Raw genomic sequence first — 27,107 nt, forward strand, 5'->3', positions numbered from 1 at the left:
AATTTTATTTTTTAAATTTACATCCAAACTAGCATATAGTGCCACAATGATTTCAGGAGTAGATTCCTCAATGTCCCTTACCCACTTAGCCCATCCCCCCTCCCAGTAACCCTCTGTTTGTTCTCCATATTTAAGAGTCTCTTATGTTATCCCCCTCCCTGTTTTTATATTATTTTTGCTTCCCTTCCCTTATGTTCATCTGTTTTTTCTCTTAAAGTCCTCATATGAGTGAAGTCATATGATATTTGTCTTTGACTGACTAATTTCACTTAACATAATACCCTCTAGTTCCATCCATGTAGTTGTAAATGGCAAGATTTTATTCCTTTTGATTCCCAAGTAATACTCTATTGTATATATATACCACATCTTCTTTTTCCATTCATCCATCGATGGACATTTGGGTTCTTTCCATAATTTGGCTATTGTTGGTAGTGCTGCTATAAACATTTGGGTGCATGTGTCCCTTTGAAACAGCACACCTGTGTCCCATGGATAAATGCCTAGTAGTGCAATTGTTGGGTCATAGGGTAGTTCTATTTTTAGTTTTTTGAGGAACCTCCATACTGTTTTCCAGAGTGGCTGCACCAGCTTGCATTCCCACCAGCAATGCAAAAGAGATCTATGCCACCTTCGTAAAGTCACATAGCTAGTGCATGCCAGCACTGAGGTGAGTTTCTGTTCCCCAGGTTGTTCTCTAGGTTGCTCACATTCCTTTTACAATGGGTAGAAAAAATACCCAGGGATCCCTTACTCAGACAAAGTTCACTGGACCAATTACTTCCCTTGATCCAACAATGTTCTTTAATTTATAAGGTGATACCTGCAAAATCCTGTGTAAATGGTGTAGTTCTGAATCCATGTTGTAATAGTGACAGCATCGGCAAAGAAACAAACAAAGAGACTCATATACAGAGAACAAACTGGTAGTTGCCAGAGGGGAGGTTGGTGGGGGGGATGGGTGAAATATATAAAGGGGATTAAAAGGTACAAACTTCCTGTTATAAATAAATAAGCCACAGAGAATACAGCATAAGGAATATAGTCAGTAATATTGTAATAACATGTGGTGACAGATGTTGACTACACTTACTGTGGAGAGCACTGAGTAATGTACAGATTGTTGAATCACTGTCTTGTACACCCAAAACTCATATAGCCTTGCATGTCAATTATACTTCTATAAAAATAATATTAGCAATGCATTCCAAGGCTGCCTTTTGGTTACACTGTCCCACTGGCCCAGTGGATCCTTCTATCACAACTGCCTCTAACCTACTTCTTGCCCTCACCAGGCCCATTTTTCAACCTAAGTGTGGGACTCCAGTTTGTCCTGATTTAGTGTTAAAGAACTATTTCCTCATAGTTAAAATCTGTTGAAATCTTTTGGATTTTTATTTCATCATTGTCTATGAGTCATAGCTCCTTCTTCTTAAGCATTTTATTCAAATCCTTCATGGTCACCTCCCAGACATCCACAGGCGTTGAACAACCATATCCAGGCACTCCTACATACATTGCCCCATTTGACCTCTGCAAAAAGGTGCAAGGAGGGCACTGTGCTCCCATTTCCCAGATGAATAACTGAGGAGATGTGGTCAAGGACCTAGATTGAGGTCCCTCTCCCTGCACCACCATTGCCTTGTATAGAAATCTACCTTGAGGATGCTAATCATCTGCTAGTCACAAATCTCTGCTATTTGTTGCAGAAACTACAAATATGATAGCAAGTGCTATTGATCATTTACTCCCTATAATTCTGCAAGTGCTAAAGGGAGACACAAATTGTGGCTAAAGTGTATGTGTGTGTGAGGTGTGCTGTGTGTGGTTTGTGGGATGTGTGGGGGGTGGGTGTGTGGATGTGGATGTGTGTGATATGTGTGTGGTGCATATGTGTGTGTGGTGTCTGTGGTATATATGTGTGTGTGGTGTATGTAGGTGCGTGTGTGTGTGGTATATATGTGTGTATGGTGTGTGTAGTGTATGTGTGGTGTGTGTATGTGTTGTGTATATGTGTGTGTGGTATGTGTGTGGTACATATGTGTGGTGTGTGTGTGGTGTGTATATGTGTGGTGTATATATGTGTGTGTTGTATGTGTGGTGGTGTGTGTATGATATATATGTGTTGTGTGTGTTGTATCTGTGTGGTGTGTGGTATGTGTGTGTGGAGTATGTGTGGTGTATATGTGGGTGTGTGTGGGTATGTGTGGTGTGTGTGTGTGTGTGTGTGGTGTGACAATTCCATTTTTCATTCCTATCAATTAGTCCATTTCATTATGGAGCACCCATAGACATTTCACTTTATATCAGTATTCTTATGAACTCCAGATATGGAATTTTTATTCTTGTTTTTTACTAAATTTAACTCCATTCTTAACTATTCTCCCTTCTTCTCTCATGTCATGAGATTCATGTATGCATCTTCTGGTATGTATTAGGTGTACATCTTCTGGTCTGGTGGCCATGGATCTGGATGTGGCCCCTTAACTCTTCAAGTTGTCTTTGGGCATTCCAGCCTGTTACTGACGCAGGCACACAGGGAATAGTGTATGTATATATAGGAAGCCAGATATGACAGGTCCAAGGACTTTTCTGAGTGATGTGTAGCTTGTGGAGGGTGGATAGAGCTTCATGATCTGTAGACTTCTGGTGTTTGAGGAAATTAAAGGTACGTGGCTACTTAAAATCAGAGAATCTTGGTTTGGATTCTAGCCCAGTGAAGCCAAGAATACTTGTTGAACTCTTTTGCTTTGTTATTCTGTCAAATTTAGGTAATTTGGTAATTACCAAATTTAGGTAATTACCAACTCTGGGTTGGTATTTAAAAGGGAAAAGAGGGGCGCCTGGGTGGCGCAGTCGGTTAAGCGTCCGACTTCAGCCAGGTCACGATCTCACGGTCCGTGAGTTCGAGCCCCACGTCAGGCTCTGGGCTGATGGCTCAGAGCCTGGAGCCTGTTTCCGATTCTGTGTCTCCCTCTCTCTCTGCCCCTCCCCCGTTCATGCTCTGTCTCTCTCTGTCCCAAAAATAAATAAACGTTGAAAAAAAAATTTAAAAAAAAAAAGGGAAAAGAGGAAGAAGTTGCAATGTTACAACTAAGCGGAAGTATAAAATACCACATATTCTCACGCTTGAGTAACCTAACTTATGGAAGTTTTCATCTGGAGATAGGAGGAGGGGGGATACACTAAGGAAGTGACATGAGTTGAGATAGGGTCCTACTGGTCATGGGCTGTGGTTCTCAGGGCCTTCTCTGTCTGGAATGTTCTCCCACACCCCCCTCCATTTTTTTTGCCTGGCCACTTTCTATACATTCTTTAGTTCCTGGTCTAAACATCATGTCTTCAGAGAGGAAATCTCCCCCTACCATCCACTAACCACATACTCTTTCAGAACTTGCTACTTTCCAACACTGCTTGATTTGGAACTATATCTTTTTAAAGAAATTTTTTTAATGTTTATTTATTTTTGAGAAAGAGTGAGTGAGTGAGTGCCAGTGGGGGAGGGGCAGATAGAGGGAGAGAGAGAGAAAGAGAGAGAGAAGGAGACACAGAATCCGAAGCAGGCTCCAGGCTCTTCTGAGCTGTCAGCAGAGAGCCCGACGCAGGGCTCGAATCCACGAGCTGTGAGATCATGATCTGAGCCAAAGTTGGACGCTCAACCAACAGACCCACTCAGGCGCCCCAGGAACTGTATCTTTAATTCTGCGATTTTCATTTCATAACTGTTTTCCTTACTAGACATTAGATTTATGAGGCCAGGGACCTCCCCAGTGTATCCCTAGCTCCTGAGATGGTGTCAGGTACAGTAGCACATAATGGCAGCCCAACACATATTTGTGGAACCAATGAATATCCTTGGTCTCTTCTCTGCAGCAGTGGGGTTGAATCAGGTAACCCGGGTATTTTCCAGTTATAGGGGTCCCAGTGTGTGCTCTGACTCCCTTAGAGGTTAGGGTAGAAGGTGGATGAAGAAACAAAGCAGAAGGGAGCTGGAATCCTGCCCCAGTGTGACCAGGAGAGGGTGCAGGCGGGCTGGCTTCCTGGCCGGGCCTGTGGTGGGGGGGGGGAGTGCATGCAAGCCCTGGTGGGTGTGGAGTTGGAGCATCTGAGGCCAGCACATGGGTCCTGGCAGGCACAGGCACAGGGAGGAAGGGAGAATGGTAGGAGACGCGTGCAGACCTGTTGGGGCACTTGCTGCAAGGGCGTATCACGGTGTATCGTGTGTCGGCATCTTGTACTTCTGGCCACAAAACTTCTTGGCACATCAGATGACCAGTGGCAAGGTGGCCTGTCCTGAGATGGAGGTCACAGAGGAGCCCTACCCGCCATCCTGATAGGTTCCCAGCACTGCCCTGGGGCAAATCTGCTTGCTTTAGTTGGCTTCTGCTTCCTGGGCCCTCACAGCCCCACATTCCACTTCCTTCTCCAGGCTTCCCTCCCCACCCTCTTACTCTCACCTTCCTGCAACCTTGCAAATATGCCTGCAACCCCGTTCCCAACGTTCTCTTCACATCAGTCTCTGGGGGGAGAGACTTCCGTTAAGGTCCAACTTCTGTTAAGGTCCAACTTTCTACACCTTCCCTTGATTTCCTGCTGCACTCCTTTGGGATGTGCCTTTTTAACTCATCACTTTACCTCCCAAATTTACATTTATAGCCAAAACATCTATTTTGAGCAAAAGTTCCAATTCTAAATCTGTGCTTTTTTCCATTTGGATATCTAATGGCATCATAAACATTCATGCCTGAAACTGAGCTCCTGATAGAGCTTCTAAAACTGCTCCTTCCAGTCTTCCCCAGCTCAGTAAAGGGAAATACCATGCTTCTAGTTGCTCAGGCCAAAGTCCTTGGGCAACCCCTTCCTTTCTCTCATTTTCTTCATCTGTCTGATTCTACCTTCAAAGTGCATTCAGCATTCAGCCACTTGTCAGCACCTCCTTTACTGCCACTCTGGTTCAGGTCACCACCATCTGTCACTTGAAATGATGCGCTGGTCTCCTAATTGATCTGCTAAATATGCTGTCCTCAGCCCTGGAACCTATTCTCAATACATAAGCCAGAGAGATCTATTGAAATCCAAGTCAGATCACAATTCTCCTCTACTCAGAACCCTCTGATGGTTTCCCATTTCGCTCAGAGTAAGAGCCCAAGTTCTTATAGGCCTCAAAGATCTTACACAAACTGGCTCCTTGTTTTGCTTCCAGCTACCTCTGCTACTACCTCTCCTCTCTTTCACTTCACTCCAGTCTTACTGGCCTCCTCCACTGCACACACACACACACACACACACATGCATGCACACACACACACACACACACACTCAGTGATGCTGTTTCATCCATTTGTAATACAGTTAGATTTAAAAATTACATTATGCATTCTATTTTGGAATTTTTCTTTCCTACTAAATTATTTTTTTTAATTACATACACAGGATCATTCTTGCTAACATAAAGTTCAAAGGGTTTTGACAAAGCACAAGTGCAGTATCGCACAGAATAGTTTCACTTCTCTCCAAATCCTCTCTGGTTCACCTACTCAACCCTCTCCTCAGACCCTGAACCCCTGACAACCACTGATCTTTTTACTATCTCTATAGTTTTGCCTTTTTCAAAATGCCATATAATTAGAATCATACAGTAGACAGCCCTTTCAGACTAGCTTTTTCCCCTTATCAGTATGCATTTAAGAGCCACCCAAGTCCATTTCTTTTTAACTGATGAGTAACTGATGTACCACAGGTGACGTAGCCACCTATCAAAGGGCATCTTGGTTGCTTTTGGTTTTTAGAGATTATGGATAAAACTGCTATAAGTTTTTGTCTGTACATAAGTTTTCAAATCAGTTGGATAGGTACCTAGAAGCATGACTGCTAGTTAATATGTATTTAACTGTATTTAACTTTGTGAGATTATTGTCTTCCAAAAGAGTTATACTATTTTGTGTTTCCAAAGCATTCAGCAATGAATGAAAGTGTCTGTTGCTCCTCATCCTCTCCAGCTCAGTTTTTTTTTTCAGATTCTAGGCATCCCAATAGATATGTAGTAGTATCTCATCACTGTTTTAGTTTGCAATTCCTTAATGATAGATGGTGATCCCTTTCTGAGCTCCAGATCCATTTGTGCAATGGACTGAGCAATGACTGTCCTAGCTCTCACGTGTCCAACAGTGAATGTACCTCGTTTCCCCCAAAGCCTTTCCAAGGTGGAAAACTCCATGGCTCTCTTTCCTCCTCCTCTTCATCCACACCAAGTATGCAAAGCAGTACTGATACTGGCTCAGGACTTATAGTTTGGAGCTGGACTGACACTGAAGCCACATCTAAGCCCCAAGGTTATTATGAGGACTGCACAAGATAATGCAGATGAAGTGCTTACAAGCAATTAGCTGTAGTCTTCTGGTTATGAGCTAAGAAATGTCTCCTGACTCTAATCTCTCCTTTCCTTTCCCATGCCTCAGTTATTTCCATCATTTCTCAGCCAAGTACTTCATTAGTCCCATTATTGCCTCTTCATTTTTCAGAGTGCTTATGATGCAACCTTTCTTAAAACAAAGAAAGCAGTCAATCAAACAAACAAACAAACAAAAAAGCTTGATCTGTCAGGCTCTTGTTGGGGTCTTGTTACTCATAGTATGATATGAAAACTTCTTATCTTGGGATACCGGGCATTTCATTCTCTGCTCTCAGACCTCCCTCCCTTCCTTCCTCATTCCCTTGATTCTCTCTTGTCTGAGCCAACACACCTCTTCCCTGAATATACCAGACCCATTCTCAGGTCTGCCTTTGACATGTTCCAACTCCTTGGGTGTTCCTTCCCTTGCTCCTCTGACTGATAACCTGATGGCACTTAAAAACCCAGCACAAACATCACATCTTCTATTTATCCTTCCTCCAGCCTCTAAGACAGAGGTCCTTGATTTGAGACCCTGGAAACTCTTGCTTTTCATTCTGTGTTAGGATTTTGCCTTATTTCCCAATATCACCTGTGAAGTTGTGGGCTTTGAGGAGGGTGACATTCTGTATTATTTTGAGATGATCCTCCAGCCTATAAGGGATCAATAAACATCTGTGGCATGATTCGTAAACTAATGGTATTGTTATCTATTTGCTTTCCCACTAGAAGTTGAGTTCCAGAAGGGCTAGGACCTTTGTCCATCTACCTGTGTGTCTTCACGGTCGAACCCATTCCTGAATGTGGTAGTTGCTTAATAGCTTGTGTGAGTGAGCAGGAAAGTGAGAAAATGAGCTCATGAATAAGGGCAAAAAGATGCCCTCAGGTTACAGTTGCATGGATGATCCTAGAGTGTGAGGGGCTCAGGCTGAGTTAGATCCCAGCAAAAGATCTGGGAGTCTGCTGGAGGTTCCTTGAAGCAGAATTGCCTTAGTCTGTGGGAATGTCTTCCTGGTTTTTCCTTCCAAACCCTGTCCCCCATCCATTCCTCCTCTACCATGATGGGGTTTTGCTTGATCCTAAGGTGATGTTAAAATAGACAACAAAAATAATAGAAATAAAAATAAGCTTGGTGTCTTAGATTAATCTCTTGGAACCTCAGTTTCTTCATCTGCATCTATAAGATAGTTGCTGTGGGAAATTCATTCTGTTTACAACAGTGATGGAATGACAATCCTTTTAGTAGTATGAAAATGTTTGTTGGTCTTAATTGACACATTTTGTTTCTCTTAATATTTTGGTATTTTCTTTAAAATGCAAGTGGCTTCAGAAAGCTGATGACCAAGTGGGTCTCAATAAATGCCAATGAGGAGTCCAAGATGGCTCAGCTACTAAAGGAACAGGCAAACAAGCCCATCTGACTTCAAAGCCAGTGTACTTTTTTCTAGTCTGATGTCCAGTAGAGATACAGGGGTACTCTACCACTCTCTTGCGGAACCTATGACAAAGAGCAATGAGCCCTTGTCAGAAAATACCACAAGGGGTACCTGTAAAGTGTTGAATGTAGGAAAACACTTGCAGGTCTAGGAAGGAAACCTCCAAACTTTGGCTCCAAATGACATAGAGAAAAGATGCAGGGCTGCTGCTTACTAGTAGGAGGCAGGAGAGTCTGTGCTCACCAGTGTGGGAGGCAGGAATCAGGAGCACTGAGTCAGGGACTCTCAAGTAGGTTGATATCATGAAGCAGTAACAATGACTTCCATCTTGATAGGGATTTATAGCTAAGAGTGCCATGGCAGTCATGTGAGATGGACTTTATTGACCTTATTTTATAGAGACTCAGATAGGTTGAGTGGTCTAAGGCCAAACAGGCTTACAAACCTTGTGTCCCCACATCCAATTATTTTACTGCACATCTTGGGCTCTTTCTGGCACATTGCACTGGTAGATCAAACAATTTTAAACACACACACACACACACACACACACACGAATATTGTGAGACTTCCCAGCAACAGGGAAATCCCCAGCTTGAAATGCTTTCTTCAGGAGCAGAGAGAGTAAATTTTTTCAAAAACAATGATTTATTTCATTATATTTTAGGGGTTTTTGGCTTAAATTTTTCAGTTTTTAAATTTATTTAAATTTTGCTTAGCACACAGTGCAGTATTGGTTTCAGGAGTAGAATTCAGTGATTCATCCCTAACATACAACACCCAGTGTTCATCACAAGTGCCCTCCTTAATACCCATCATCCATATAGCCTATCTCCCACCTACATACCTCCATCAACCCTTAGTTTGTTTTCTATTGTTAGGAGTCTGTTGTGGTTTATTTCCTCCTCTTCTCTTTTTCCCCCTTCCCTTATGTTCATCTGTTTTGTTTCTTAAATTCCGTACATGAGTGAAATCATATATTTGTCTTTCTATGATTCACTTATTTCACTTAATACATTCTAGCTCCATCCACATAGTTGCAAATGGCAAGATTTCATTCCTTTTGATGGCTGAGTAATATTCCATTATATATATATATATTCCATTATATGGTAAGTTTGAAAGAAACTGTCCAGGTGCTGCTGCTTCTTCTGGGTCTGGCTGCAGAATTTAGAGAAAGCTTTTGTTTATTCATTTATCAAATAAGTGCTAGTTATCTACTGAGTGGTCAAAAACTCTATGTCTTGGTCATCTTGGGCTAAATACCATAGACTGTGTGGCTTAAACAACAGATAATTATTTTCTCATAGTTCTGGAGTCTGGCCATCCTGGAACAGGATGCCAGCAGCATTGGGTTCTACTGAGAGCCTCTTCCTGGTTTTCAGGCAGCTGCCTTCTTGCTGTGTCCTCACATAGCAAGGAGAAAGAGAACACATCTCTTCTTATAAGGGCACTAATCACATCATGAGGGTCCATTCTCATGACCTCATCTAAATAATTTGAATTTTCACTGAGATTTGGGTCTCCCAGATCACCTCACCCAGGGCTCTGGATCTGATTCTGGCCCTGAGCAGTGACCTTAGCTAAATGAGTTTAACTATTCTGGGCCTCAGTTTCTTCATTGATAAGATGGCATAATTTCCACTCTACTTCACAGGAGTAAAAAGTCAAATAGGATGCGGCCATGGAAGGTGCTTTGTAAATTGTCATTGTTGTTATTACATTGTTGTGTATCTGAAATGAGAGCTCTGGACACAGGGCAAGAGACCAAGAGAAGAGTAGCCAAAAAAGGTAAAAGCATTCCAAATGAATAGACACAGTGAAGAAAAGAAAATGACCAGAAGAGCTGAATTTGAGCTGTGTGAATGTATGTGTATATGTGTGTATATGTTCATCCTCTTTTATCCATAGTCAATGAAAATAGATTTTGCTTTCAGCAGAAAATGGAGGCAAAACAAATGGAGTCAGGGGCTGTGGCTTTAGAATTGATGTGTGGGGTAGAATTAGCACAATTCAGGAAAGACTTCTAAGTTAGCTTCTCCCATAAATTGAAAAACTCCAGTAGCCATGTTGCCTAAGAACCAAATTCTTGCAAAAGTTTTCCTAAAAGTCTTTAGTTCTGATTCCAAAAGTCAAGGTAGTGAGAGAGCTCAGATGTTTTTTAAAGAGGAAACTCCTGGGTTCAAAAATGAAGCTATTTTAACCAAATAACAGGAAGATTTCTAAATGAGAATTGTCATTGCCTTGAAAGATCAGAAGAATAAAATCTTCTGAATGACTGTACATGTTCTTCTCCAATAACCTTTCACACCCTCTCAAAATAATACAGAATCCTCTTGGGCCCTCATGTAATTCAGTAAACAAGCATTAAATAGTATTAGGCATGGTCTCTATATTTCAACTCTTCAGTAATAAAGATATTGAGGATAGGTGACAGAACTAGATTTGGAACCCGTCTCCTCCAACCACAAATCTAGGACTCCTACCTTCTTTCTACTCATCCTGATAGAAGTTGTAGGGGCCAAGGGCAGGCTGTCCCAAGATGGGCCACTTAGGCATGACGACTATTTTGAGCTGAAGGCAATCAAGACCCTGTGGGCTCAAGAGAAACTTTTGCCCCCCCTTTAAGAGGAGAATCTAAATTGAGGGTCTTTTCCAGAATAATGGGCATTACCAGAGGTAAGTTTTATCTGAGTGACCCACCTGTATGGCAGGGCAAACATCTAATTATTAAATATCTTCTCTTCTTTTTGTTGTCCTGTGTATTACATTCTTTCCCTTTGAAGATAAAAGTTCCCAACCCCTACCCCCTTCTGCTTAGATTACATGTATACCTTAATTTGCTTGACTGTCTTTGGAATTTCCATGACAGTATGGGATTCCCTGTACATATGCTACTAAATCTGATTTTCTTCTATGAATCTGCCTCATGTCAATTTGATTTTTAGTCCAGCTAGAGAGACTTTGAAGGGTGCAAGAATTCTTCCTCCCTGACAAAGTCATCTCATAATTTTTTGGTATTTTTAATTACTCAACCACAGGAAATATGCTTAGTGGTTCTGGGTGTGAATTTAGGCATGTTATTCTTTTAAGTATCATATTTCCTGTAAATGGAGATAATAGCTGCATCCAATAAACTTCTTTATATCTGTCAGTATGTCAGATTATATACTCTGGATGACCCTTTGAATTGAGCCAACTAAAATGCTTGCAACAGTTAAAAGGAAAACTTATCAAAGTGTAGTCCTGAACTGGTACAAAACCAAGAAACCCGCAGAATATTAAAAATCAAGTGAAAGCAGGAAATGGGAGAAATTTGAGTGCCAAAGCTAGCTTTTGCCCTAAAGGTTTCTGCTCAACCACAGAGGTACTGAGCATCTGCTTTGACAATAGCATAAATGTATCAGGGTTCTCCAGAGAAAGATAACAAGTAGGTGAGAAAGGTGGGTGAGGGGAGAAGGAGGGATATTTATCTTAAGGAATTAGCTCATGTGATTGTCAGGGCTGGCAAGTGTGAAATCTATATGACAGAAAATTCAGGCAGGATTGCTGTATGACAATCTTAAGGCAGAATCCCATCTTTCCCAAGAAATTTCAGTTTTTGCTCAATTAACTGATTTAATGAGCTCTAGGGGCCTAGGGCAGCTTGCCCCAAGAAAGGCCACAGTGGCATATTGATTATTTTGAGTTAAAGTTACCTAAGAAACAGCCAGTGCAGGAAGAACATTATGACCCTCCTTTGTCTCCAGAAAGCAGGAAATAGATCTCCCATGTGAAAAGTACCCTTTCTGTACCAGGAGGTAAAGAAACATCCTTATCATCGGAAATAGGGAATACAGGGCCAAGAAAGCTGTCTAAATAACTTTGTACTTTTACTAATTTACTGCCCTGGGCCCAAATCCTGTCTAGGATCTTACTATTTGAAGCTCCCAAATATAAGTTTTATTTGTACTGTCAATTCCTCAGAGATTTATGTCTTTTTGTCTAAAATGTATAAATGCTACATGAGTTGGTCATTTCTTTGGGTCTCAAGTTTATTGTTTGGTTTCCATATGCATGTAATTACACTTTGTGTGTGTTTTTTCTCTTGCTAGTTAAGGTAACTAATTTAATTCTTGGACTAGCTGGAAGAATCTTTAAGTATAAAGAAAAAATTTTCCTTCCCAAGAAGGCTTACCCACATTATGGAGGGTTATCTCTTGTTTTTAAAGTCAATTGATTATAGATAATGGCTATATCTACAAAATACCTTTCCAGCAACACATAGATGAGTGCTTTATGAAATGAGTAGCATGGCCAAGTAAATACTTCAAACTAACCATCATAGATCCCAAAGGACTACTCCTTCAGTATAAAGGTAAATGAAAAATAAACCGATCCTGCAGAAGAGAACAAAATATTTTATTGAAAATTGGTAGTATCAAGGAAAAAAATCCTTTCAGAACTTGTAAGTACCAGCTAGAATTCACATGAGTTTGTGATATGAATGCATGCTATAAATGTGATTGAAAAATTGAAAGCGATTACATGTTAGGAGTCCCCCAGGGGATTGGAAGAACTGGTATACATTCTTTCGGGGGGAGCTGTGTCGCAGACTATGAGTCTAGAGTTCTCTCTTGTCCACCAAGAGAGCAGACACAGAATTGAATACGAGACAGGCTAATGTCTATTGGGGAGACAAGAGCCTGAGTAAGGGTCCTTTCTCCAAACTTATTAGGATCTTGAAAGTTTACATACATGATAGACGTGCAGAAAGAAACAATAAAATAGTAATCATTAACTCATATGTGAGAGATAGAGTCTGGAAGGCAAAGGCATGTGGTGTTAGAGGTTAGGGTCAAGAAAAAACAACATCTCAGGACCAAGCAGAAGGCCATTGCCTGCAGGTACTTCATCTGGTTGTCTGACTTTTCTAAGGACTAAGATAAATGGAACATGCTACCCTGAAAACAATAAGTTACCCAAGATTCCATTACTACGCGTATATCAGCTGTTCTCTGAAGCTTTCATCCTGTTAAGACAGCTTTCTGCTTCTAGCTGTTCTGGGATGCTTTAGTCATGTGGAAGCAGTTTTTCACTCTATGCTTTGTTCTACTTAGTGACTAGCCTTGGGCACTTTCTCCTTGAGGTGGCTTTCCACCCTAAGCCTTGTTAACCCATTGGTGTAAGGGTAGAGAATTCTTTTTGTTTTATTTTAAAAAATGTTTTAACGTTTATTTTTGACAGAGAGAGAGAGACAGAGCATGAGCGGGGGAGGGGCAGAGAGAGAGAGAGGGAGACACAGAATCTGAAGCAGGCTTCAGGCTCCAGGTTCTGAGCTGTCAGTACAGAGCCTCATGCAGGGTTCGAACTCACAGACCGTGAGATCATGAACTTAGCCGAAGTTGGACGCTCAACCGACTGAACCACCCAGGCACCCCTACAGATAGAGAATTCTTAAACCTATTTCCCATAGAGCTGAGCTTCAGCCTCAGTCTCAAAATATTCCTACATATTAAAGCTCCTACTAAATTGAGCATGACACAGTCAAAAAAAATCACAAGACGTAGAAAGAGACAAGATACAATGAGTAAGAATTCTTACAAAAAGTAAGAATCAGCAGAAACTAGAGACAGAAGAATTAGCTCCATAAATGGATCATATATTAAAATTGTCAGACATGGAATAAGAAATGACAATGGTTATTTATATTAAAAATAGGTTAAAAACTCTGAAAAATCAATAGGAAAAACCCTACAATTCAATAATAGAATGAGCAAAAGATAAGAATAGACAAATCACAAAAGAGGATACCTACATATATAATAAATGTATGAAAATACCCTTAACTTTATTTTTCATCAGAGAAATGTAAATTAAAACTATAGTGAAATATTGTACACAAGTTGCATTTACTGCTTTGAATTGTAGAGAACACACACTTTTATAGTAATAGAGGGTTTACATAAAAACTTATGTCAAATGAAATAAGCCAAATATTTAGCAAGATGCAGAATATTACTTGCCCTTCTCTAGAGTTATGGAATGCATTTGTCCTTTACATTTGGGAAAAATGGTTCAGACGCTACAAGAATTGCCAAGTGGTCTGCTCTTTTACAAGTTGAATAATAAGGAGAATATTAATGCCCTTTGTTTCCAAAAACATGGTTTAAAAACAAAACAAAATAAAACAAAACATGGTTTCCATGGAAAATGTTCTAAGAAAACTACAATATAATATTCAAAATAGAATTAAGAAGAATAGAACATATTCTCTTCAGCTGAAGAATCAGGGAACTTGAAGAAAAAGAAATAGAAATTAGTCAAACTGAAATAGAAGAGGAAAATAGAATAAACAGAATAGTATTTAAGACATGTGGGGCAACATCAAATTAGCTAACAAGTGTGTAGAATGCCAGAAAAAAAAAAAAAAGAACAGAAGCAGGGAAAATGGGGAAGAATAAATCTTTGAGGAGATAATATTTTAATTCATTAAAATAATGAATCACATCAAACCACAGATAAAAGAAATTCAGAGAATGCCAATCAGGGCAAATAAAGAGGAGACCATAACTCAGTCTATTTTAGTCAAACTACTGAAAACCAAAGATGAAGAGAAAAAAAAATTAAGAAGTCTGCAATGAAAAGGAACACATTACCATCAGGGGAACAATCATAGACAAAGAATCTCAGACTGGATTAAAAAAGATGGCCTTACTATATGTTATTTATAAGAGAAACATTTTAAATATAAAGATACAGAGAGGTTGAAAGTAATAATATGAGAAAAGAGATTCCATGTGAAGAGTAAGTATAATGAAAATGGAGTGACTATATTGCTATCACATAAAGCTGGATTCAAAACAAGAGATTATGATAGGTAAGGGGAAACATTTCATAATGTTTCACCTGGAAGATGTAACAATTCTAAATGCATTTGTACCTAATAACAATCACAGTTGGTGACTTTAACACCCTCTCTCTCAGGAATTGATAGAACTAGTAGACAAAAATCAGTCAAGATTTAGGAACACTGAACAATGTTATTAACCAATAACCAACTTGACTTAAACATCCAAGAGTTAAAATTCTTTAAAAAGTTTTTTTAAATGCACATGAAACATTCTTCAAGATTGATCATGTGTTGGGCCATAAGACATCTCTATATATTTTAAAGAACTGAAATCACACAGAATATATTTTCTTACCACAATGAAATTAAATTAGAAATGAGTAACATTAAGGGGCGCCTGGGTGGCGCAGTCGGTTAAGCATCCGACTTCAGCCAGGTCACGATCTCGCGGTCCGTGAGTTCGAGCCCCGCGTCAGGCTCTGGGCCGACAGCTCAGAGCCTGGAGCCTGTTTCCGATTCTGTGTCTCCCTCTCTCTGCCCCTCCCCCGTTCATACTCTGTCTCTCTCTGTCCCAAAAAATAAATAAACGTTGAAAAAAAAATTTATAAAAAAAGAAATGAGTAACATTAAGATATCTAGAGAGGATTTAAGATGGTGGAGCAGTATGGGGACCCAAATAAATACAATCAAGAAAGAAAGAGGAGAGATCAGAACCAACACCCCAAAAATACAAATAATAATAACAAAATATTATGAGCAATTATATGCCAACAAATAGGGCAATCTGGAAGAAATGGACAAATTCCTAGAAACATATAAACTACCAAAATGGAAACAGGAAGAAATAGAAAATTTGAACAGACCAATTACCAGTAAAGAAATTGAATCAGTAATCAAAAATCTCCCAATAAAGTCCAGGGCTGGATGGCTTTCCAAGGGAATTCTATCAAACATTTAATGGAGCGTTAACAGGTATTCTTCTGAAGTTATTCCAAAAACAGAAATGGAAGGGAAACTTCCAAACTCATTTTATGAGGCCAACATTACCTTGATTCCAAAACCAAAGACCCCAGTAAAAAGGAGACCAATTTCCCTGATGAACACAGACGCAAAAATTCTCAACAAAATACTAACCAACCGGATTCAAAAATACATTCAAAGAATTATTCACCATGATCCAGTGGTATTTATTCCAGAGATGCAGGGCTGGTTCAACTAATGAATTGGAAATCAATTAACGTGATACATCACATTAATAAAAGAAAGGATAAGAACCACATGATCCTTTCAATTGATGCAGAGGAAGCATTTGACAAAATACAGCATCTTTTCTTGAAAAAAACCCTCATGAAAGTAGGGATAGAAGAAAAATACCTCAAGATCATAAATGTCATAATATGAAAAGACCGACATCATTCTTAATGGGGAAAAACTAGAACTTTCTCCCTAAGGTCAGGAACATGACAGAGGTGCCCACTCTTATCACTGTTATTCAACATAGTGTTGGAAGTCCTAGCTTCAGCAATCAGACAACACAAAGAAATAAAAAGCATCCAACTGGCAAGGAGGAAGTCAAACTTTTTCACTCTTCACAGACGACATGATACTTTATGTGGAAAACCCAAAAGACTCCACTAAAAAATAAAACTGCTAGCACTGATACATGAATTCAGCAAAGTCATAGGATATAAAATCAATGTACAGAAATCGGTTGCATTTCTGCACACCAATAATGAAGCAGCAGAAAGAAAAATCAAGGAATCCCATTTGCACCAAAAACCATAAAATACCTAGAAATAAACCTAACCAAAGAAGTGAAAAATCCATACACTAAAAACTGGGGAAAGCTTATGAAATAAATTGAAGAAGACACAAAGAAATGGAAAAATATTCCATGCTCATGGATTGGAAGAACAAATATTGTTAAAATTTTCATATTACCCAAAGCAATCTACATATTCAATGCAATCTCTATCAAAGTAACACCAGAATTCTTCACAAAGCTACGACAGACAATTCTAAAATTTGTATGGAACTAGAAAAGACCCTGAATAGCCAAAGTAATATTGAAAAAGAAAACCAAACCTGGAGGCATCACAATTCCAGACTTCAAGCTGTATTACAAATCTCTAATCATCATGACCGTATGGTACTGGCATAAAAACAGACACACAGATCAATGGAACAGAACAGAGAACTGAGAAATGGACCCACAAACATATGGCCAGCTAATCTTTGACAAAGCAGGAAAGAATATCCAATGGAAAAAGACAATCTATTTAGCAAATCGTGTTGGGAAAACTGGACAGTGACATGCAGAAGAATGAACCCGGACCACTTACACCATACACAAAAATAAACTCAAAATGGATAAAAGACCTAAATTTAAGACAGGAAGCCATCAAAATCCTAGAAAACAGGTGGCAACTTCTTTGACCTTGGCCACATCAACTTCTCATTTGACATGTCTCCAGAGGCAAGGGAAACAAAAGCAAAAATGAACTACTGGGACCTAATCAAGATAAAAAACTTCTGCACAGCAAAGGAAACAGTCAGCAAAACTAAAAAGCAACCGACAGAATGGAAGAAGATATTTGCAAATGACATTTCAGATAAAGGGTTAGTATCCAAAATCATAAAGAACTTATCAAACTTAACACCTAAAAAACAAATAATCCAGTGAAGAAATGGGCAGAAGAGATGAATAGACACTTTTACAAAGAAGACATCCAGATGGCTAAGAGACACATGAAAAGATGCTCAGCATCACTCATCATGGAAATACAAATCAAAACCACAATGAGATACCACTTCACACTAGTCAGAGTGGCTAACATTAACAACTCAGGCAACAATGGATGTTGGTGAGGATGTGGAGAAAGGGGAACCTTTTTGCAGTGTTAGTGGGAATGCAAACTGGTGCAGCCACTCTGAAAACAGCATGGAGGTTCCTCAAAGCATTAAAAATAGAACTACCCAGGGGTGCCTGGGTCACTCAGTTGGTTGAGCATCCGACTCTTGATTTCAGCTCAGTTCATGATCTCATGGATTGTGGGTTCAAGTCCCACATCAGGCTCTGCACTAACAGTGCAGGGCCTGCTTGATATTCTCTGTCTCTCTCTCTCCACTCCCACCCCCACTTGCAGTCTCTCTCTCTCAAAATAAATGAATAAACTTTTAAAAAAAGATTGTTATTAAAAAAAAATTGAACTACCCTACTACCCAGCAATTGCACTACTAGGTATTTATCCAAAGGGTAGAGTGGTGATTCTAAGGGACACATGCATCCCAATGTTTATAGCAGCACTACGGACAACAGCCAAAGTATGAAAGGAGCCCAAATGTCCATTGACTGATAAATGGATAAAGAAGATGTGGTGTATACATACAATGGAATATTACTTGACAACCAAAAAGAATGAAATCTTGCTATTTACAACAATGTGCACTGCAATGCTATTTACAAACTAGAGTGTATTCTGCTAAGCAAAATAAGTCAGGGAAATAATATATGATTTCACTCATATGTGGAATTTAAGAAACAAAACAGGTGGACATAGGGGAAGGGAAGCAAAAATAAGATAAAAACAGAGAGCGAGGGGGTGCCTGGGTGGCTCAATCGGTTGAGCTTCTGACTTGGGCTCAGCATGATCTCACGGTTTGTGGGTTCAAGTCCTGCATCACGCTCTGTGCTGACAGCTAAGAGCCTGGAGCCTGCTTCAGATTCTGTGTCTCCCTCTCTCTCTCCCCCTCCCCTGCTCACACTCTGTCTCTCTCTCTCTCTCTCTCAAAAATAATAAACATTAAAAAGAAACCAGAGAGGGAGGTAAACCATAAGAGACTCTTAAATGCAGAGAACAAACTGAAGCTTGCTGGTGGGATGTCAGGTGGGGGGGATGGGCTAAATGGGCGAAGGGCATTAAGAAGGACACTTGTGGGGATGAGCACTGGGTGTTATATGTAAATAATGAATCACTACATTCTATTCTTGAAATCATTATTACAATGTATGTTAACTAACTTGGATTTAAATTTTTAAAAAAAATATCTAGAAAATCCCTTGAGATTTAGAAATTAAGTAAAGCACTCCTAATAACTCATGGGCTAAGGAAAAAAACATCACAGAAGATATAAAATATTTTGAAATAAGTGGTAATGAAAACACAGAATATTAAGATTTGGTTTGTAAAAATATAATAAAAAAAGATTTGATTTGTGGAAAACTAATCACTGACTTGAGTGTCTCAAAGCTATAACAAAAAGAAACAAAACGATTTCTTTTTTTTTTTTTTTAATTTTTTTTTCAACGTTTATTTATTTTTGGGACAGAGAGAGACAGAGCATGAACAGGGAGGGGCAGAGAGAGAGGGAGACAAGATCGGAAACAGGCTCCAGGCTCTGAGCCATCAGCCCAGAGCCCGATGCGGGGCTCGAACCCACGGACTGTGAGATCGTGACCTGGCTGAAGTCGGACGCTTAACCGACTGCGCCACCCAGGCGCCCCGAAACAAAACGATTTCTAATGACAATAGAAAATACAAACTATGATATATTTACACACTGATAAACCAAATGGTAATGAAAAATAAGAAGCTACTGCTCAAAGCAAGCACATTTCCCAGAGATAATATTGAGCAAAAAAAGCCAGACACAAAAAATGCATACCACAGGACTATATTTAATATAACCTTCAAGAATAAGCAAAATTAACCTAAAATATTAGAAGTCAGAACAATGATACATCTGACATATTTAATGACTAAGACAGGGATAAGGTTTAGTTATTGGGGTGCGTTCACTTGGTAAAAATTAATCTGTCATTTCTATTTTGTGCATTTGTACACAGATGTTCTCAACTTATAGCAGGGTTGAAACAGGAACCTTGGGAGCAAGGCCCTGTGCACCTGGAAAGCCTCCTGCTGCCTGGTGGCCCTTAGCACTTTTCTTGCAGAGCAAACTACCAGCTAAGGAGCAAGCCAAGACCAGTCCAAACCAGTCTGCACCAAGATGGTGCTGAACTTTCACCAACTTTCTCCTCATTATAATACTAAAAGTCACGCTGAGGTGTGGATATTTAACATGTTAATTTGACATGCAACTCATGAAGAAGCATGGTGTTTAAGTGCACAGATGCTAATAAATCCCCACTTCTACATGCTTAGATGGCACACTTTTCCCACCTAAGTTTCTTTAAAAAATCCTCCCTGACCTCTCCTCAGTGAGTCAGCCTAAAGATTCTTTCCTTTGTGCTCCAGCATAAGCCCCAATAAAGTTTTGCCTGTGCTTTTAAATTTTGGGTCCAGCCTCATTTCTACCTTTGCTAGGACCAGGGACCCAAGTCTGTTAACAGAGTTATATCCCAGTAAACACACTGTGAATTGAAAATATCTTAAGTTGAAATGCATTTACTACATCTTGACCTACCAAACAATATGGCTTTACCTGGTCTACCTTAAATGTGCTCAGAACAGTTACTTTTGTCTACAGTTGGGCAAAATAATCTAATGCAAAACCTATTTTATAATAAAGGTTTGCATATCTCATGTAATGTATTCAGTACTGTACTGAAAGTGGGAAACGGAAAGGTTGTATGGGTACAGAAAGGTTGTAAGTGTATTATTTGTTTACTTTCATGACTGTGTGGCTGACCGGGAGCTGCCCAGGAAAATAACAAAATTCAAAAATTGAAGTATGGTTTCTCCTGAGTATTGCTTTCACACCATTGTAAAATCAAAAAATTTTAAGTCAAACCATTGTAAGTTAGAGACCATCTGAAAATGTATGCTATACTACCATAAAATTTTACCTTTCTTTTTTTTTTTAGAATTTGATTTTGATTTACCTATGATGATATTTTTGACTGTATCTCTTTGTATAGTTTTTTATTTTAGTGGCTACTGTGGATATTACATTATGTATACAACATAACTTATCACAGACTATTGTTATTGACATTTTGAAAGGTAGACCTTATCTCCATTTTGGTCCTTTACTTAAATTCCCCAATTATATTATCTTAAATATTTCTTCTACATACATTGAGAACTACATCAATGTTTTGGTTATTGGTACAACTTTCAATATTATTTTTAAAAACTCAAGAGAAGAAAGATACTGTCCTAAATTTACTCATAATTTTATACTTTGCATTGTTCTTCATTCCTGGTATTTTAAGGTGCCTTCTTTGATCATTTCCTTTTTGTTAGAAGAACTTCTATTAGCCATTCTTTGAGAGTAAGTCTGCTGGAAACAATCTTTGGTTTGTTTTGTTTTGTTTCATCTGAGACTATATCTCACTTTCATTCCTGAAGAATATTTTCACTGCATATAGAATTTGGTGTTGCCAATTTTTTCTTTCAGCACTTGAAAAATGTGCCACTTCTTTCTGGCCTTCATGGTTTCTTCCTTCCTTCTTTCCTTTCTTCCTTCTTTTCTCCCTTCCTCCCTCCCTTCCTTCCTTCCTTCCTTCTCTCCTTCCTTCCTTCCTTCCTTCCTGGTTTCTGATGAATAATCTACTGTCATTTAAACCATAGTTTCCCTGTAGATGATGTGTCATTTTTCTCTACCTGCTTTCAAGATTTTTTCTTTGTCATTAGTTTTCAGAAGTTTGGTTATAATGTTTTTGGTGTGGGTTTCATTTCTTTGTCTCTCTCTTTTGCTTTTATGTGTACAACTCTTATAAGCATCTTTATTATATGTTTTACCAGCTTTATTGAGATATAATTGACATATAACATTGTGTAAGTTATATAACATGTTGATTTGATACATTAAAAATTGAAAAATGATTACCACTATAATATTAGCTACTACCTCCATCTTGTCACATAGTTACCTATTCTTTTTTCTGATGAAAATATTTGAGATCTATTCTCTTAGAAACCTGCAAGTATATGTTACAAGATTATTAGCTATAATCACATACTTACATTAGACCACCAAACTTGTTAATTTTATGACTGGAAGTTGTACTCTTTGACCAATATCTCCTCATTTTTTCCACCCCCCCAACTCCTGATAAACATGAGGATGCTCTCTATTTCTCTGAGTTTGTCTTTTTTAGTTTCCACATATAAGTGATATTATACAGCATTTGTCTTTCTCTATCTGACTTATTTCACTTATCATAATGCCCTCAAGGTCCATCCAAGTTGTTGCAAATGGCAGGAATTCCTTCTTTCTTTTGGCTGAATATTCACATATACATGGTCTTCTTTATCCATTCATCTATTGATGGACATTTAGGTATTGGGAGTAATGCTGCAGTGAACATTGTATATACAGATATCTCTGCAAGATCCTGATTTCAGTTTGGATATATACCCAGAAATGGGATTTCTAGATTAAATGGTAATCCTATTTTTAACTTTCTGAGGAACCTCCATACTGTTTTCCATAGCAGCTATACCAATTTGTATTCCCACCAAGAGTGCACTAGGTTTTGTTTGTTTGTTTGTTTGTTTTTTTCCCCCTCTACATCCTTGCCAATACTTGTTATTTCTTATCTTCTTGAGTATAGCCATTCTGACTGGTGTGAGGTGATATGTCATTGTGATGTTGGCTTGCATTTCCCTGATGGTTAGTTATGTTGAGTACCTTTTCATGTACCAGTTGGCCATTGGTGTGTCTGGATAATGGTATATTCAGCTTCTCTGCCAGTGTTTAAGTTGTTAATTTTTTTTTTTTGCTGTTGAGTTGTAAGTTATTTTTCTAAATTTTAGATTATAACCCTTTGTCAGTTATATGATTTGCAAGTATTTTCTCCCATACTGTAGGCCACCTTTTCATTTTGTTGGTTTTTCATTTGCTGTGAGAAGCACTTTAGTTTGATGTAGTCCCATTTATTTATCTTTTTGCATTTGTTGCTTATGCTTTGTTGTCATATCCAGAAAATTGCTGCTGAGACCATTATCAAGGAACTTTATCCCTATGCTTTCTCCTAGGAGTTTCATAGTTTCAGGTCTTAACTTTTAGTCTTTCATTCATTTTAAATTAACTTTTATAAAGTGATGTATTGGTGTGGCTTTCTTTGGGTTTATCCTGTTTGAAGTTGACTTACCTTCTTAAATCTGTAGATTTATGTCTTTCACCAAATTTACATAATTTTGATCTATTATTTCTTCTAAATTTTTTAGCCCCATATTCTCTTCTCCTTTTGGGACTCTGATTACATGAATGCTAGCTCTTGTGTTGTCCCACAGGCTTTTGAAGCTCTCTTCTTCTTCTTCTTCTTCTTTTCTTTCAGCCTATTTTCTCTCTGTCATTGAGATTGGATAATTTCTATTGACCTATTTTCAAGTTCACTGATTCTTTACACTGTGATTTCCATTCTGCTACTGAACACATCCAGTGAATTTTATATTTTTCAATTCTAAAATTTAATTCTACAGTTGTTTATTATAAATTTTCACTTAATTCTTCTTTATAGTTTCCATTTCTTTGCCAAGACTTTCTATTTTTTTCAAGTGTGTTTGTAAATTCTTGTGGAAGCATTTTTATAATATCTTTAAAGTCCCAAATCTGTTTCATTTCAGTGTTGGTATTGATTGTGTCTTTTCTCATTCAAGTTGAGATTTTCCTGGTTCTTGGTATGGTAAGTAATTTTTTATTGTGTGCTAGACATTCCAGGCATTATGTTTTGAGACCCTGGATCTTATTCAAATCTTATATTACAGCAGGTCTCTGCTAATACTACACCAGTGAAGGAAGTGTGTGCATAGGGGGTGTTATCTCCTTACCACTGGAAAGGAGAAGTCCAATCTTCTCGTTCTTTTTTTCCAGGGTGGTTAGTTATAGTAGGGTGGATATTGTCATAAAAGATTTCTGCCTCTCTAGGTCATGTTTCTTGGTCCTTTGGATATGGTGGGAGGTATTTGTTTGTCTGCACCTGTTGGCATTTCTTGGTTGCAGACTTTGCAGTGCCCAATCTAAGATAATAGGAAGCAAAAAGGAAACCCAGGGAACTTACCACAGACAGTGTCAGTCCTCAAGTTCTGAGGACCCTAGCTACTCTGCCTTCTTCTCTCCACCTTTTAGACTGTCCTTATGTTTTTTTAAATATATTATGCCCAGATATTTTAGTTACATTTAGCTGGAGCAATAAGGAGAAGTGCATCTACTCCATCCGATACAGAACTAAATGTCTTACTTTTATTTAAAAAATATACATATGTATATGTATATATAATATGCAGTGGTTGGACTATTGGGTCTTTAAAGCTGCTACCTGTTTTGACTCTCTAAATGGAAGAACTGGGGAGGGATAATTTGTCTTTTTGTCTCCAGCAATGACTGGGTAAGGAGAGTACTTTGGATTTTTGGTGTAGCAGGTGTTTTGCTTCAGGTAAATCAATAAGTTAACATTTACCTAGAGGTAGTAGAATCAAGATATGAAATGGGGCCTGGAGAACTCCTGGCCAGACTGATACTCAATATCTCTTTTGAGACCTACGCAATTAACAGAGCAACTAGAGCTTTTTCCTTGCTAATTGGTATGTTTCCTGTGTTTCCCCATGACCTCTCTGGTACTGGTATGTTTTTTGCATACACTATGTTCCTAAGTTAGGTGAAGCGTCTTTAAGAGATCAGGAAACAGCTCCTGTACTTCCTCCTCTCCCTACAGGTACCTAGTAAACATCTCACACGCTGTAGAGAGTCACATATATACAATTATTCTTTCTCCTGTGAGTCTGGGTAGCATACGCTAGTGCTCCTCATGTGAAGCCACCCTGCCTTCAGACCTTGCAGAGCAAGTTCTGGACTATGAGAGACAGCATCTCCCCAGGGCAGACCTGTCTTTAAAAAGCATTGAGCTCAAGAAGAAGACCCAGAGTGGCAATCCAACCCACTATGGGGTTGTTCATGGAAATCTGTCCGCAGAATCTTTGTGTTTGAGGATCACCTCACCATCTTAAGCCATAAAACAGAGAGCTCACATCTTTGCTTCTGGTTGCCAGTCATTCCTCCCTCCTCTGCTGACCCCCTTCCCCCAACAAAATAAGTGTATTTGTTGAATGAATGTATATATGGACGGATGAGTGAACGGAGGAAAGGAAATGAATGAAATGTGACCTGGAAGATACAAAGGTGACTAAAACCCAGAAATTCTCATGAATTGCAAATTTATTGACTGAGGAGGCACTGGGGTTGGGAGGTAGTTGTACAGAAACCAAAGAGGAAAACCTGTAGAACAAGAAGCAGCCCCAGAACTCTAAGGCTTCGTCTGGGTGTAACACACGAAGCATTTGGGAACCTCGGCAATATCAAGAGAGCGCTGAGCCCATAGGCGCCCACGGAAAACAGCTCCAGCTCCTCAGTCTCCGCGGCGTCCAACTGGCCTTATTTGCTTGGCCAAGTAGGCGCCTGCTTCTGCTGGGTCTGGTGGCAGATCGGGACGCCCTTGCCACCTCCGGAGCCCCCACCGGAGCTTCCGCCTCCACCGCAGGACGACCCCCCACCACTGGAGAAGCAGCCGCCGCCGCCCCCGGAGGAGCCGCCGCCCCCACCGCAGGACGACCCCCCACCACTGGAGAAGCAGCTGCCGCCGCCTCCAGAGGAGCCGCCGCCCCCAGCGCAGGAAGACCCCCCTCCGTAGCTCTGCTGCGGCATGCAGGAGGTCTGGGTGGTCTGCTGCGAGAAGTAGCCAGCTCCCCTGCAGCCGGAGGAGCCCCCGCCGCTCCCGCAGCCGGAGGAGCCCCCGCCGCTCCCGCAGCCGGAGGAGCCCCCGCCGCTCCCGCAGGCGGAGGAGCCCCCGCCGCAGCCGCCGCTAGAGATGCTTCCATAACTCTGGCACTGAACCTGCTGCCCGGAGCCTCCGCCACCCCCGGAGTAGTCCCCGCAGCTGGAGCCTCCCCCGCCCCCGGAGTAACCCCCGCAGCTGGAGCCTCCACCTCCGCAGCTGGAGCCTCCACCGCCCCCGGAGTAGCCTCCGCAGCTGGAGCCTCCGCCGCCTCCGCAGCTGGAGCCTCCGCCGCCCCCGCAGCTGCCACCACCCCCTGAGTACTTCACACTCCCGCTGGAGCCGCCGCCGCCGCCGCCGCCGCCTGAGTAGCCTCCGCAGCTGGAGCCTCCGCCGCCCCCGGAGTAGCCTCCGCAGCTGGAGCCTCCGCCGCCCCCGCAGCTGGAGCCTCCGCCGCCCCCGCAGCTGCCACCACCCCCGGAGTACTTCACACTCCCGCTGGAACCGCCGCCGCCGCCGCCGCCGCCGCCGGAGTAGCCCCCGCAGCTGGAGCCTCCGCCGCCTCCAGAGTAGCCTCCGCAGCTGGAGCCTCCGCCGCCTCCGCCGCCCCCGCCGCCCCCGCCGGAGGTCTTCCCGCAGCCCACTGGGGGCATGGGGGTGGGCTGCTTTTTCTGGTGAGACATCTTGTTTAAGGAGAGAGAGAAGCCTAGAAAGAGCAGGGAGCATCACTGGACCAACCGCAAGCGCATGGAAGAGGCAGGGACAGCCGTGGAAACGCCCATCATCCTCCAGGGCAGCACGGCCAGGCTGGGCTTGATGCCCTCTGTTTAGACCGGGAAGAACTCTCATATGGGACTCCTGGGATTAGTCGTTTCCCCCTCAGAAAGTCTTTACCAAGCAGTAAATAGCCCAGGTACTGCTCGCATTTCTCTCTCCCAGCTCTGCCTTTGGCATCTGAGTGATTTGGGAGCAAATGACCCACAGTCCCACCTCTATCCTCACTTCCTGAAAAATGAGACAGTTCGAGCACTTCATCACTCATGCCTCCTCCAATCCCAACACGGATTCTCTGAATGCAAATAGAAATTTCCACAAACGTCCACCTAGAGTGGAGGATTTTACCTATCCCTGACAAAACAGAGGGAGGTTTGTCCGAATGTCAGAGGGCTGTTGCCCCCCCCCCCCCTTCTCTGCAAAAGCTCTTAGTTCAAACTCTTGGTCTGTCCCACTGAGCCTAGCCATGATCCGGAAGCTAGTTATCAGAAAAAGCAGTCTCCCCCTGATCTGGTCTTGTCTGTACACAGGGGAAAGGACCCAGTGGTCCTTTGGATCAGAATCTCTGACCAGAAGATGTAGGCTTTGCTTACAGCCAAGCTTGGTTGAGGGGGGCCATTAATAGTAGGAAGTCGTGCCATGGCATCTCATGCCATTTCTCTCTCAGAACATCTCTGAAAAACTGGCAATGGGTTCCTGAGGTTCCCCAAATATCCACCATCTGCAGCATTGTCTGCATTACTCTCCTTGTTCTCCCTTACTCTCTGGAACTAAGACTCAGCCTATTCTCCTGACCAGTGCATAAGGTCCATCCTGCCCACTCATAGGAGCAGTCTGCAGAATGTCCCTCTGTGCCCATCACTGGCCTGCTCCTAGAAGGGTGCCATAGAGATAGATGGAACTCTGTGCCCATCAGTTGCCTGCTCCTAGAGGGGTGCCATAGAGATAGAAGGTAGTCTTGTCTTTGTGGAGTTCCTATTCTGGCCAGAAGATCAG

General features: G+C 40.8%; 1 protein-coding gene across 1 annotated transcript; it reads right to left on the reverse strand.

Moving 5' to 3' along the window:
• Positions 1–24,997: 24,997 nt before the first annotated feature.
• Positions 24,998–26,020, reverse strand: LORICRIN (loricrin cornified envelope precursor protein). The gene has a single exon (XM_047869431.1). The coding sequence runs from the start codon at positions 26,018–26,020 to the stop codon at positions 24,998–25,000; it is 1,023 nt and encodes a 340-aa protein (XP_047725387.1).
• Between the last annotated feature and the right edge of the window lie 1,087 nt (positions 26,021–27,107).

This window comes from Prionailurus viverrinus, chromosome C1 (assembly GCF_022837055.1).
Source record: "Prionailurus viverrinus isolate Anna chromosome C1, UM_Priviv_1.0, whole genome shotgun sequence".
Lineage (NCBI taxonomy): Eukaryota > Metazoa > Chordata > Mammalia > Carnivora > Felidae > Prionailurus > Prionailurus viverrinus.

Coding starts and splice junctions, on each gene's coding strand:
- LORICRIN (XM_047869431.1), bottom strand. CDS start 26,020: ATGTCTCACCAGAAAAAGCAGCCCACCCCCATGCCCCCAGTGGGCTGC.